General features: G+C 39.9%; 1 protein-coding gene across 2 annotated transcripts in view; it reads right to left on the bottom strand.

Moving 5' to 3' along the window:
• POLD1 (DNA polymerase delta 1, catalytic subunit) overlaps nt 1–13385 on the bottom strand; it is a 94808-nt gene that overhangs the window by 43877 nt on the left and 37546 nt on the right. For both annotated transcript variants that reach the window (XM_066607914.1, XM_066607915.1), the window contains exons 14-20: nt 9516–9604; nt 8770–8886; nt 8258–8371; nt 7056–7203; nt 2849–2944; nt 2624–2761; nt 1904–2079 (exon numbers count right to left, since the gene is read on the bottom strand). In XM_066607914.1, coding sequence (XP_066464011.1) covers nt 1904–2079; nt 2624–2761; nt 2849–2944; nt 7056–7203; nt 8258–8371; nt 8770–8886; nt 9516–9604 — 878 coding nt within the window. The remainder of the gene's footprint in view (nt 1–1903; nt 2080–2623; nt 2762–2848; nt 2945–7055; nt 7204–8257; nt 8372–8769; nt 8887–9515; nt 9605–13385) is intronic.

The raw sequence follows: 13385 nt of genomic DNA, 5'->3' as shown, positions 1-13385 counted from the left end.
TTGTTTGCAGAAATTAGTGTAAAACAGATATAATTTGTTTCACATTTCTTATTTTTTCATAAATATTTAAATTTCAAGACTTTCTTTTGCACAAAATAGGGAAAACTGATGAGATACGCCTGAAATTTTATTGCAGTGGTTCTTCTGTGTTCATCAATACTCTCATTGTAGCCCCAATCTGCTTACCAAACAGATTTCCCTGACCTACTGACTGCAATCCCTGCTAGCCATCATAAACTGTCTGACCATTGTCTGTGTATAGCATCCCTCACTGTCCACCTCGTCATATCATGCACATCTCCAGCCCCTTTACCTTCTGTATCACCCCATTACTTGTAGTATGTAAGCTCGTTAGAGCAGGACCCTCACCCCTATTGTTTCTATCAACTGATTACTATGTAACCGTGGTTCTGTAATTTTTGTCTTTCTGTATTCCCCGTCTATGTAAGCGCTGCGGAATATGTTGGCGCTATATAAATAAAAGTTTATTATTATTATTGCCAGGCCTGTAATGGAAGGAACACCCTTTAGCCTTCAGAGCATGATTAAATAAATTCCAGGCCTCATTGCACATTTGTAAAGCCATCCAGTTGCCAAAATGAAAAAAAAGACCCCCCCCCCCCCCCCACACACACACAATTGACTCAATTTTGAAAACCAGACCCCCTTAGCCTATTTATCAAAGTGTGTACTGAGCATTTTACCCCACAGTTTTTTTGTCACGACTATGTTGCAATGTTCAGCAATACCGCCACTGTAGCCCCAATCTGCTTCCTGGCCACATGGCTAGGCCTATAGTGGAGGGAACACCCATTGACTTTCTGAGCCTTATTACACACTGCAAAAATAAAATAAATATACTCCCTAAAAAAGAATCCTACTTCCTCTTTTTGGCATTCCCTAAATCTTAGATAAAATTAATAATGTAAAATTTCTCAAAACAGGGGTAATTACAGAGGCCTGGTTGGTTTTAATTTCTGGGACACTTGTGGGGGTCCATAATCCGGAATAGACTGAGGTGGGGTGCTAGTATAAATGTTGGTCTGCTGGATAATTAATTCTAAAAAAAAATCAAAAGGGGGCAAAATTAGCAAATTCCGCATTTACACCCGGAGTTGTTAAATTTGGGTATTTGGGGGAAAAATAAATCCTACATTGCAGGGAGGCACTGCACTACTCAACCCTCACAACTCAACAACTGCTTCAACCACCATAGAGCTAGCAATAGAACTAGAGTTGTCACTGCTAGAATTTATTTGTGCCTCCGACACAGTTTGGGTATCGCTACCAGAACTTTATTGGGATGCAACGCTAAAAAGATGGCTGTAGTCGAAAGGTGTATGGGCAGTCACTAAGGGGTTAAATAGTGTGGTAATGCAAAGCAATGGAAAGACCAAGCATGCAATATACAGAGCATTGCAGACTTTTTCTTTAAAGGGGAAGCATCAACTATTTTGCAACAATTCTTAGAAACCACAGTCTTTAAGACATTTCAGAAAGAAAGTATACATGAAGTGAAAATTTCCCATTCACACCGTATGTTGGGAAAGGGAAGTGACAACCACTGTAGCTTGCACACAACACCCAGTAATTATCGCAACCACAAGAGCCATCACAAAAGTTTCGTCTATGGTTAAATCTAGAGAAGGGAAGAGTCATGATTTACCATGGGACTATTCACTATTTTAAAACATACAATGATAAAAAAAAGTACTTGTATAGCTGATCTTAAGACTATAGAATACCATTAACCGGATTCCAGTAGCCTTGATTCCCTTCATCCCAATACATGGTTACCTATTAATCCACTTATGAGAACATACACCAGACAAGTAGCAGGAGATACGGTCAGCTTTAAATATACACTATGGTGAAATTACAATATATAGGAATGCATGTCTACCTGTCAATCAGGATCTTCTGCAGACATGTGTTGATTAGATTGGCCACAAGGGGGCAGTTGTCTCGCCTCACGGTCTCTATTCCTTTGCAGTCCATTTTATCATGGGTGTTCACATTGGATGAAAAGTAAAGACCAGCATATCTCTTTTTGTTGATCAGCAGGTATGGAAAATATACCTACAATATATAATTATTGCCAAAGTTCAATTACTGTTTATTCAATGGATCATTCTCTCATATACACAAAGCATAGACAATGGTTTTGGGATGATCCGACGTGCGAACTATAGAAAGGTTGAAGGGATTAGTCATCAATGATGATTATTAACATTGAATGTTACTGCATGTCCAGGCTGATTAACAATGTGCCTCAGTAAGTGAGAAGAGCGATGACGTCCTGATGATGGGGCATGTAACTGCTGGTGATTGGCTGCATACAGTCATACATCTCTGGTGTCCACAATACAACAGGGTCACTACAGTCGAAATCATGGTATCAATTAGTTATGCTACCATGATCAAAACTACTTACACTGCCTAATATATTCATAATCAAGAACAGTATATTGGTGCCACACAAGGTGAAAAAGTTAAAAGTAAAAGCACATTGCGGGAAGCAAACTTCATATTTTGGAAATAAATGGTGAAATGAAAGCTGCATGCTTGAGTTATGACACTATTGTGACAATGGTGGAGCTCATCAGCAATTACAAATACAAACCTTTTCAAACTCCAGTTTTATGGGAGGGGTGAAATGACTGGAGACCCATTCAGCTGCTTCTCTTCCTACCTCCATGGCTTCAGTAACGGTCTGAACCCCAAGTTTGCACATCACAGAGTCCGTGTCACCATATATAACCTACAGAGAACAACAGGTATTAATTATAAAGGTGTCAGACTACATCCCAGCACCAAAGGCATAGAATATTAGGTAAATATTGCCTACCTTGGCATCTGCCTTGTATCCATTGGCAAGAGTGTACTTAGATTCTACCAGTTGTTTGGTTTTCTCGATCATCTGTCTGCCAAAGCCCGTGACACTCTACACAAAAGATCAGACAGTTAATTTTATTGTAGATTTCAAAGTCATCAGTGACATTAACTTCCAGTAAACCAATCATGACCTTTCAAGGAAAACATAACTTCAAGCGCCATTTTTTAATCCTTGTAAATATTAAGTTTTATATATCATAAGTTACATTAAGTTATAGCACAACTCCCTGAAAAAAAACTGATATGCAAACTGATGGAAGTCATTCACCCTTTCATTCACGTATCTGATAGTACTTTTTTTTTTAATTAACAAAGACTCAAGCTCAGGCTACATTGCGGCTCTAGCTGCACTGCCTCTCCATCTTTAGACTCCGGCAGCTATGGTATCCAAACACTGTTTACATGAAAGCTTGTTTCTTTCTAGACAAGGTTGATCATCTCCCTTTCATTTATGGTGGGATCCATGGCTCCACAAATTCGTTACATGAGGGAGACCTTAACGAACTCAGGACCTGTTGACTGTAAAATTGGGTATAGTTGGACAAGTTTTGGGCTGGTCCTAGGACACAGAAAATATCTTCTGGGCCTCAAACCAAGACATGTTCTCTCATAATGAATAATACATTTGCACTCAATCCCTTCCCCTTTTTCTTACTTTTTATATATTTTCTGCTCCAGTCTAGATTCCTTTTTATCCATATGCATAGTTACTTGTAATCCTAGTATGTTCCAGATTGTTTGACTGTATTGCAATAGATTGGATGTGTCAGCTACAGACTTTATGCAAATGGTTTTATTTTGTACTGTTGAAACACTGGAAAACTTTTTTTTAATTATTAAAGATAACTAGAAACTGCTCGTACTTGCAACTCTCACTTTAGACTGTGTGGAAGACAAGAGGCGGGATGTGCTAGCAGCATGTCCTGTGACTCTGTATGTCTCAAGATGACCCCAAGCAGAAGGGTGACATGAACTTCTATGTATGTTATGACCCCCTTTATCAGTCAGAAAACATATATGCTCTATGATTATCTCATATGGGAAGGGGGTGCCATCTAATCATCCCTCTTTACCCAATTAGGCTACTTATTGACTCTACAACCTGGACATTTTGCAGATTGCATTGTCAAATAAGTCGCACCAAGAACTCATACCACACACATAAAAAAAGTTTATATATTTCGACATTGTCTTTATCCTGTCCATAACCGATCTTTAGTATGAAACCCGCTGACAGCCTGCAATCGTAAAGATTTTAGAAAGCACAGATGTAAGTGGTATGTATGAACCCTGCACATCCTGAACTTTTATTTTTAGATGTCGCTCTGCACCTCATTTTATTTTTACTTAAGTCACACTTTTAGCCACAAACATGAGTTTTGTGCATTTTTATGACAAATTATACTTGGACACAAAATAGCATGAAGGTGCCTGCATGTAAAAAGTGTGGAATAGCATTTTGACATGCCAAGTGTCTAGATTTAGAAAAAAATTTAGATATGAGAGTTTAATACGAATTTTTATCATTTACGTTTTATTTGTACATACCCAAAGTGTCAAAATTCTTATAAATCTTATGGCAGCAAAAGGTTTAAAGGGGGTGTCTGGTTTAAAAATAAAAAAAGAATCAATAGAAAAAAAATTGTGAATTTTGAGTGAAAATAGAGATGAGGGCGCCACGTAGTGACTGGTACTTGTAACTACAGTTACAAGCACTGGCCACTATATGGGAGGTCGGAGCAGAGACTTCCGTTCCAAATATACAGTGGTCGGCGCTTGTAACTGCAGGCATGGCTCCCATTGATTTCAATGAGAGCCGTGCCTACAGTTATAAGCGCCGGCCACTACACGGAGGTCAGCGCAGACTTTCACTCGACCTCTGTGTTACTGTGGCGCTGACAACATGCGTCCACTCAGCCGATCAACTATTGATGACCTATCCTGATGATAGGTCATCAATAGTATTTCACTGGAAAATCCCTTTAATGCTATTTGGTAATGCTAATCAGTAAGTATGCATGCAAAATATTAGTCTATATGTTTTACATACATAGATATACAAATGCTTACATATGAAAAGCACATATAGGTATGTTAAGTTTAGAACAAGCAATCTTTAAAGTCACCTAAAGGCCAAATAACATCCACTAATAATACAGCCATTCCCCCAGGCTTCTCTGCTAAACAATGGCTTTTCTTGGTGTGTACATGAGGGATATCACTGTTTCTGACAATTATTTGACTTGTATCATGCATTTTTCCCCATTTTTCCCTCTACAGGCTTTATATCTGTTTCCCAGTCCTCTGAGGACTGGTGGGAAGAGCTGCTTCTGTGCAGTGTTCTATAAACTGTACAGAGAGAACTGCAAATCCTGTTCTCTAAATGTCTAACACACACAGACATAAAAGCATCCTTTAGTACAGTGTACAGCAAGTGTGAGCAGTATAGATGTGATTTCTGTAGCTAAAACATAGTAAAAAGGGACTTACACAAATGCTGACTGCATATAACTAGTCTCTCCTTCCCTTCATCCTCTACACTCTCTAAATTTCAAAAAGCATGATGACCCCCCCCCTCTCCTGTTATGACATGACCTGTCAATCACAACTGAGAGCAGGCAGTGGAGAGAAATCTAGTAGGAAGGGAAATAGAACTGCAGCTATTTTTCAGCAAAAAATGACATTTTAGGTAAGTAAAGTAAATATCATTTTTCTTGGATATCACATATCATATAAGCATAAGATGTTTTCAAAAGTTAGTGTCCATTGGAAATATCACTGTGATTCCACATGCGGACTGTTTTTTTGTGCATGTGGATCATAATCTTATTGCAATTTACAGCAAGATTAAATTGCAGAAAAAGGGGCAAAATCACATTGACAAAACATTGAATGACATGAAAAAACCTGGTTCAATGGCTTCATGTTTAAGGTGAATTCTAATATGTATCAAGCTTTAAAAGCTAGATCATTCCTTATCTCTAAACTAGGAAGTTTACAGTTTAGCAAGACCTGTTCAGTTCCTGTTTTAACACTGCTGTAATGTCAATGTATAAGGCAGATAAGCTGGCCTCAGCACAACCCCTCAAAGGCTCGAAATGTGGAAAGACCTCTGCTGCAACCTCTCCCTCCCTTTCCCCCGGAAGGATATTTGTTCAATGTCTGGTTTTGCCTTCTAAGTTTTGTAACACTGGTTACAATCTCTCCACATCAACTGTATACTGGAGCAAAATAGTGGCTGGGGTCGGAAAGAATATGGTTGCAGTGATGGTGAAGAGATTATTTTTTTTGACTAAAGCACACTTTTAATACAAGTGTTGGGCGTCACAATACAATTTTCAAACATCAGACACCTACAGAAAAGGGAGATTTTATAGGAAGCCAACTAACTTGTCAGTGTATTTGGAGAGGAGCAGGAGGAGGAAACCGAGAAAACACACAAAAACATAAGGAGTATATACAAATTCCATGCAGATGCAGTCCTTGGTTGGAATCGAACCCATGACTCCATGGCTGGAAGGTTACAGTACTAACCCCACTGACTCTTTACAGCTTGGTTTCCTTTAATTAGCACCTGTCAACCGAACTTCTAAAACAATTTTTTTAACCATCACTTTATCACACAATTTGCATACTGGACTAGGACTTGTATATTTACTGGGAAACACTGCCATACTCAAGGTCTGTGAATACAACTATTGATAGAGAGACAAAAAGGACATAGCTTGTGGACTGGGGAATGGAGGGAATTCCCAGAAGACTAAACAGTAAATGGAGACACCATCACTGTCTGTTACATTGCTGAAAATGAACAGATGGAAGGTGTGTGTGGCAAGATGGGGTTCTCCAGGACTTGATAAAAAGCAGGTAGTCATGCCGACCACATTGTTTGTTCAATCTCCTTTATAGTACAGTAATTTGGTCTACTGAAGATGATGTAGGGGTTCATTATGGTTGAGTACCATGCAGCATCCAACATCAACTTTATGAACATAGAGGGGGATATTAATCACAACTAGGCATGGAAAAAAAGAGAGCTACTTGGTTGCTATGGGCAACTGTTACACTTTTCTTTTGAACCAGTTTCCATAAATCTCCCTAAAGTGCTTTTGGAATATAGAATTCTTTACCCTATGTATGGGTTTTCCCACCCGACTTACCTGTGAAATCTCAAGGCAGGGTAGCTTTCCAACTTGTGCTCCGGTGAACCCATAGACGGAATTGGCACTTACTTTCAGCGCCAACTGACGACCATCTAGGACTTTTTGTTTAAAAGGATCAGTCTCCTTCTTCAGCTCCGCTTTTGCCCTGATAGTTAAAAAAAGACCTCAGTCATAGTCTGGAAGAGTATGGATAAGTCTTTTAAGGAACCTGGTTCAGTCAGGAGGGCCTGCACCCTTCAGGCAGCATCAGAGAAGTCCTGGCGTGGTCTGGGTATAAAGAACTACTAAACAAAAGCTTAGGCTGGCCGCATTGGGATTTTTTTATTATAGCACGCGCAGGCAAAATGTGTCTCGACCACCATGTGCCCCAGTTATCTAGATCCTTCTGGGTAGGAGACATGTCTTATTAAAAAAGAAACTGGGTAAGGCGAGTTAGTGAGAAAATTACCAGTATTAGCACAAGTAGTGGAATACTAACTTGTGTGGAGCAGTGAGAGAAATCTAGGGGGCAAAGAGGGTATAGCCCACAGGTATAGACTACCATTGTTTCAATGAAGATCATGCCCAAATGGCCAGGAGCGGAGCAAGACCAATGGAACAACGACTGGCTCTGCAGCCAATGGGTGAGGAGACTAAATGACCTCCCCTCTAGAAGCCGGTACTGTGAACTAGTAACAGCAAAATAAAACCTGTTCCCTGATCAGGTCGAGAACATCAGCCCATTATAGGGGAAGGGATGGGTTGAGAAGCAAGGGGCTAAATTAAAGATGCTATTCTGCTGACAACTCATGCCTACGGCAACAGGAAGCTTAATGGCACTGAGTGACTGTTGGGTGAGCACCGCTAATCTAGTTCCCTTGCACCCTCAGGGAAGTCTAACTAGCATGTGGCAAGCCAACACTGAGAAGAACACTGAATGTGGTGACCGGAAAAACAGGACATTATCTGTATAAGCAAGACCAACACTTTTATTTAATCTAGTGTCAGTCTCTGAGGCTATAACTATAGTGCTGTATTCCCAATGACATTAATGAGCAAATCCAATCCCAACAGAATGTCCGTATTAGTAGAACAAAAAAAAGAAGATGACTATCTGAAATCCTCATAAGAGGTTGTCAGGTCTGAAGACATTCTAACCATATACTGAGCAAAATCGAATGAACATAAAAAATAGTTAGTGAGACATCAAGTTTACTCACCGCTTTCGGGCAGATAAGATGTTTTCCAAAATCTCGGGCAGCAACCCTTTCCTTACACTAGACTTGACGAAACAATCTCCTGTTGGGGTCTTGATAAAATCTTCAGGGTTGAGCCTGAAGAAAGAGAAAACAAAAGCTTTGTATGGTGATACTAGAGAGCACACCCAACTCCTGCCACCTTACCATAACTGCAGCCAATGCGATTAACGATATGAAGAGTGCAGCAGGAGATGAGTGTGCCGATCTTGTGCGGAGCAGTGACTAGGTAAGTAGCTTGCTTTTTCAGAGAAGTTTCATAGACGCAGACAATGTATGTCTTTTTCCAGCGCTTCAGTGGCCCTTCCAGGACCTACAAACTTGCCAGCTGGCCAGCCAATTAGGGACAAGGGGGCTTCACCCACTGTGAATCTTGACTCCACCAGGACTTCCTGGTGGCGTCAAGATACACCAATACCGGAGTGGTCTTGGCAAAATGAGTATGCAATATATTTAAACACAAAAACAAACCTCACCCATATTTATCGATAGATCCAGACTGCAGCAGGGTAGTATAGCACAGATTGTGAGCCATCATGATAGATGGATACAGTGATGAAAAATCTAGAGTGGCAATAGGCACATCATAATACCTGCAATGTGACAGGAAGCATAGGCTTGTGAAATGATATAAAAAGCACGTTAAATAAAAAAATAGGAATTAGATCATATGTTCACTTCCAAAAACACACATATTATTCCTATTTTTTTCAAAAACCGTGCCAAACACGTTCACAGGCGGCTTCTGGCAGTGCGGCTTAACCCCATTTAAGAAATCGAGCTGCAATATCAGACAGAGCCCAAAAGTGGCACAGTTTCAGGTTTGCACATAAAAAGTGGACACTTTCTTTTTTCTAAGCTCATACAATCCCTTTAATGTTTATTCATGTACGCCCTTAAAGGAGTTTTCCAAGATCTTTGTTTTACATAAAAGCCAGCTCCCCCTGCCATAAAACAAGTAAGTTTATACTTACCTCTTCCTGTGTCCCGCGTCACCATTCTGGGTCTCACGTCTGACATTTATAGAATCCCCCCTTCCCCCAAGCCTGTTCACAGGACGTCACAGGCACTGCAGCAAATGATAGAGCTTAGCGTATTCCTTATTTTATGGCCGGGGATGCTGGATTTTACCTAAAACAAAGCTCTCTGAAAACCCCTTTAAGATGTTCTGGAGTTGAGAGCAGAAGATTTAGGTGGATAACATTATATAAAGTTTACTCACCCTTTAACGGGTTCAATGACGGTGGCACCAGTGTAGTCCTCACCACCCTCTGATTTTACCACTGGCATTACCAGAGCCTGTTTCATGGCCTAATATAGTGAGAATAACCAAAAGAGCTTTAAAAAGTATCTATTGCTTATTTTTTATGAATACTACAAGTAAAGCTTTAATTTTAAAAAATCCTTTGTAATTTATTTTATAATTTCAAAAGTTTTAATAAAACTTTATATAATAAAGAACTGAAGAATACCCCACGCAGGGGTGACTTTAGTAAAAACAATCTTAAGACTGTAAGTGTTAAAATAAACAAATAACCATGAAACATAACATGTAGGTTTCCACTCCTTATTGTATTTGTAAGAAAAATATTCTCATGTGTATAACGGATGTTATTGGTATCATTATCTGGTGTGTCTCAGGAGATTTACTCCTATGAGGTCAGTAGTTGTGAGATATTTGGGACATTTAGATTGTCAGACCATGGTTTCCAAGTCTTAACGAAGCCCTCCATAGAAATCATCCCTCATAGCAGACAGCTTTTCACAGATCTTAATTTTGGAGATTCTAGCTATGACGAGGTTCAGAATAAGGTATGGTTTCAAAAACTTGGATGCTATGTGGATCCTTGCCACCATACATATAAATTGGGAGAGTTTGTGTTATTGATTATTACACCTGGTCCGTTTGTCCGTCAGCAGGCAAACCGAGGGGGTGAGGGGAAATGTCTTGCCTAAAACTCTCAAAACCAGACTGACAACCTGCCTCCACAGCAATCTCACCGTTGGGCATGTCCACCAGGTATGCAAAACCGAACCCAGTGCCCCACAACCTCTAAAACAATTAGGAGAGGTAGTAGGGGAGAACTTGTGTATCTTTGTGGGGACGTAGTGTGACCTGTGTAGTATCTTGTAGAAGGTTTGGGCCAGGGTCACCGGATGACTGGTAATTTATTTTAGAACAGAAAAACACTCCTTTCTTCACTTATCATAATCCTCGTCCATCCCCTGCACTGATCACTCAGAAGTCACAGTGGTATGTAATATCTATATTAGTCCAAAGTTGAGGCCATCACAGATATAGAATTTAAAATTTCACTTTTATTTAGAATTAATATATAAAAAGGGTCAGGGCCTACTAACAAAACAAAACATAGAACATATAACACAAGACAGACAGATCCACGCCAGTGGAGTCCCGGGGAATATAGGGGAAGGAGAGAGGATCTCAACAACTCCCGTATATTCTTTCCCAGAGAAGCACCAAGAGTCTTTATTTAAAAGACTTTTATGTGTAAGAAGTTTAGATGAATGTCTTTTGGTGTATTACACTTTGTTAAATGGTGCGTTTCTTGTACTTTTTTTCACCATTTCTCACATGAAAACTCTCCAAGACAATAAAGTGAGAGTTTTATTGGTATAGCTCATGTACAAGAAATTTCTGTTATTACGTAGATATAGTTGTTGCTCGAAGGATGAGAGCTTTTTATTTTATTGCTCATATAGAGAACTTCTGCTTTTGCTCAACAATAAGAGCTTTTTTAGAGTTTGTTTTTGCTCGTATAGAAAGCTTCTGCTTTTGCTCGACGCGTTTCTGTATCGGAAATGACCGATAGTTCATCAGGAGCTGGGCAAAAAAATATGCCCTTGAGTGAGCAGAGAGGAGTTTACTAACTGAGAAGGTATAACAGAAGAATAACTCAAATGTGTCTGTCAATATTTCATAAAGGGAGATGCTCCCAATTGCCTTATTATAATATATTGCTTGACCCTAACAATATTCGGGTTCACCAGCATACTCTACCCATCTATAGATCAATACACCTGGATCTAAGTTAGCTCGCAATTAGAAGCTGAAGGTAGACATGGGGGGTGTGTCACTCTGGAGTGAGAAATCTTAAATATGCACTATGTGCATCGTGTGAGGATAATGCACACGATCCGTATAAGTGCTACCTGCATCTGTACGGAATAACCAGGTTTTACTTTGGTATTTAGCATAAAACCATGAACCATACGCTAGGGCTGGTGGCTACTAAATGAACAGCCACCAGGTTAAATACCTATTGGCCCAGCCGGTTAAAGGGATATGCGCACAACATATGCAGGCACTATCAGAGTAGAATCTATCTTAGGTAGCCCCCAAGGTCTCTGAGAGGTCAATCTAGACCAGTGAGTCGTCTGCCAAGACTAGTAGCTTCACATGAATAGGCTGCCAGATTGTAAATTCATTAATTCAATCTGGGACAATGCCCAAGTCTAGCCTAGCTACTGTTAGTAACTGCCACAATGGCACAAAGCAATTTTAGGCATCAGATGCCTAAAGCTCACCATCAGAGCCGCAGGCGCTGCTGGAGATTACTCCTAAAATCTCTCTTTGCCTTACTCTACTCTATCTCTCTCGCTCTGCTGACTAGTATAGCTAGCCTAAAATTGCTTTGTGCCATTGTGGCAGTTACTAACAGTAGCTAGGCTAGACTTGGGCATTGTCCCAGATTGAATTAATGAATTTACAATCTGGCAGCCTATTCATGTGAAGCTACTAGTCTTGGCAGACGACTCACTGGTCTAGATTGACCTCTCAGAGACCTTGGGGGCTACCTAAGATAGATTCTACTCTGATAGTGCCTGCATATGTTGTGCGCATATCCCTTTAACCGGCTGGGCCAATAGGTATTTAACCTGGTGGCTGTTCATTTAGTAGCCACCAGCCCTAGCGTATGGTTCATGGTTTTATGCTAAATACCAAAGTAAAACCTGGTTATTCCGTACAGATGCAGGTAGCACTTATACGGATCGTGTGCATTATCCTCACACGATGCACATAGTGCATATTTAAGATTTCTCACTCCAGAGTGACACACCCCCCATGTCTACCTTCAGCTTCTAATTGCGAGCTAACTTAGATCCAGGTGTATTGATCTATAGATGGGTAGAGTATGCTGGTGAACCCGAATATTGTTAGGGTCAAGCAATATATTATAATAAGGCAATTGGGAGCATCTCCCTTTATGAAATATTGACAGACACATTTGAGTTATTCTTCTGTTATACCTTCTCAGTTAGTAAACTCCTCTCTGCTCACTCAAGGGCATATTTTTTTGCCCAGCTCCTGATGAACTATCGGTCATTTCCGATACAGAAACGCGTCGAGCAAAAGCAGAAGCTTTCTATACGAGCAAAAACAAACTCTAAAAAAGCTCTTATTGTTGAGCAAAAGCAGAAGTTCTCTATATGAGCAATAAAATAAAAAGCTCTCATCCTTCGAGCAACAACTATATCTACGTAATAACAGAAATTTCTTGTACATGAGCTATACCAATAAAACTCTCACTTTATTGTCTTGGAGAGTTTTCATGTGAGAAATGGTGAAAAAAAGTACAAGAAACGCACCATTTAACAAAGTGTAATACACCAAAAGACATTCATCTAAACTTCTTACACATAAAAGTCTTTTAAATAAAGACTCTTGGTGCTTCTCTGGGAAAGAATATACGGGAGTTGTTGAGATCCTCTCTCCTTCCCCTATATTCCCCGGGACTCCACTGGCGTGGATCTGTCTGTCTTGTGTTATATGTTCTATGTTTTGTTTTGTTAGTAGGCCCTGACCCTTTTTATATATTAATTCTAAATAAAAGTGAAATTTTAAATTCTATATCTGTGATGGCCTGCACTGATCACTCACTCTCAATTCAATGATAAAATTCATCTTCAGTGAATCTGAAATGGTATCAACTTCACTGAGAGATCGGGTTACAGATGCTGCCCAAAGAGAGAGACAGAGATCCTGCTGGAGCTTCTAGTAAGTGTTTACTCTCATCACAGTGCTACACTGATACACTGCTCACTACTGCTGCATACTGTCCTGTATTGG

Source organism: Eleutherodactylus coqui, chromosome 6 (assembly GCF_035609145.1).
Source record: "Eleutherodactylus coqui strain aEleCoq1 chromosome 6, aEleCoq1.hap1, whole genome shotgun sequence".
NCBI lineage: Eukaryota > Metazoa > Chordata > Amphibia > Anura > Eleutherodactylidae > Eleutherodactylus > Eleutherodactylus coqui.
The sequence above is the reverse complement of the archived record's forward strand: the minus strand, read 5'-3'. Positions and strand labels throughout refer to the sequence as shown.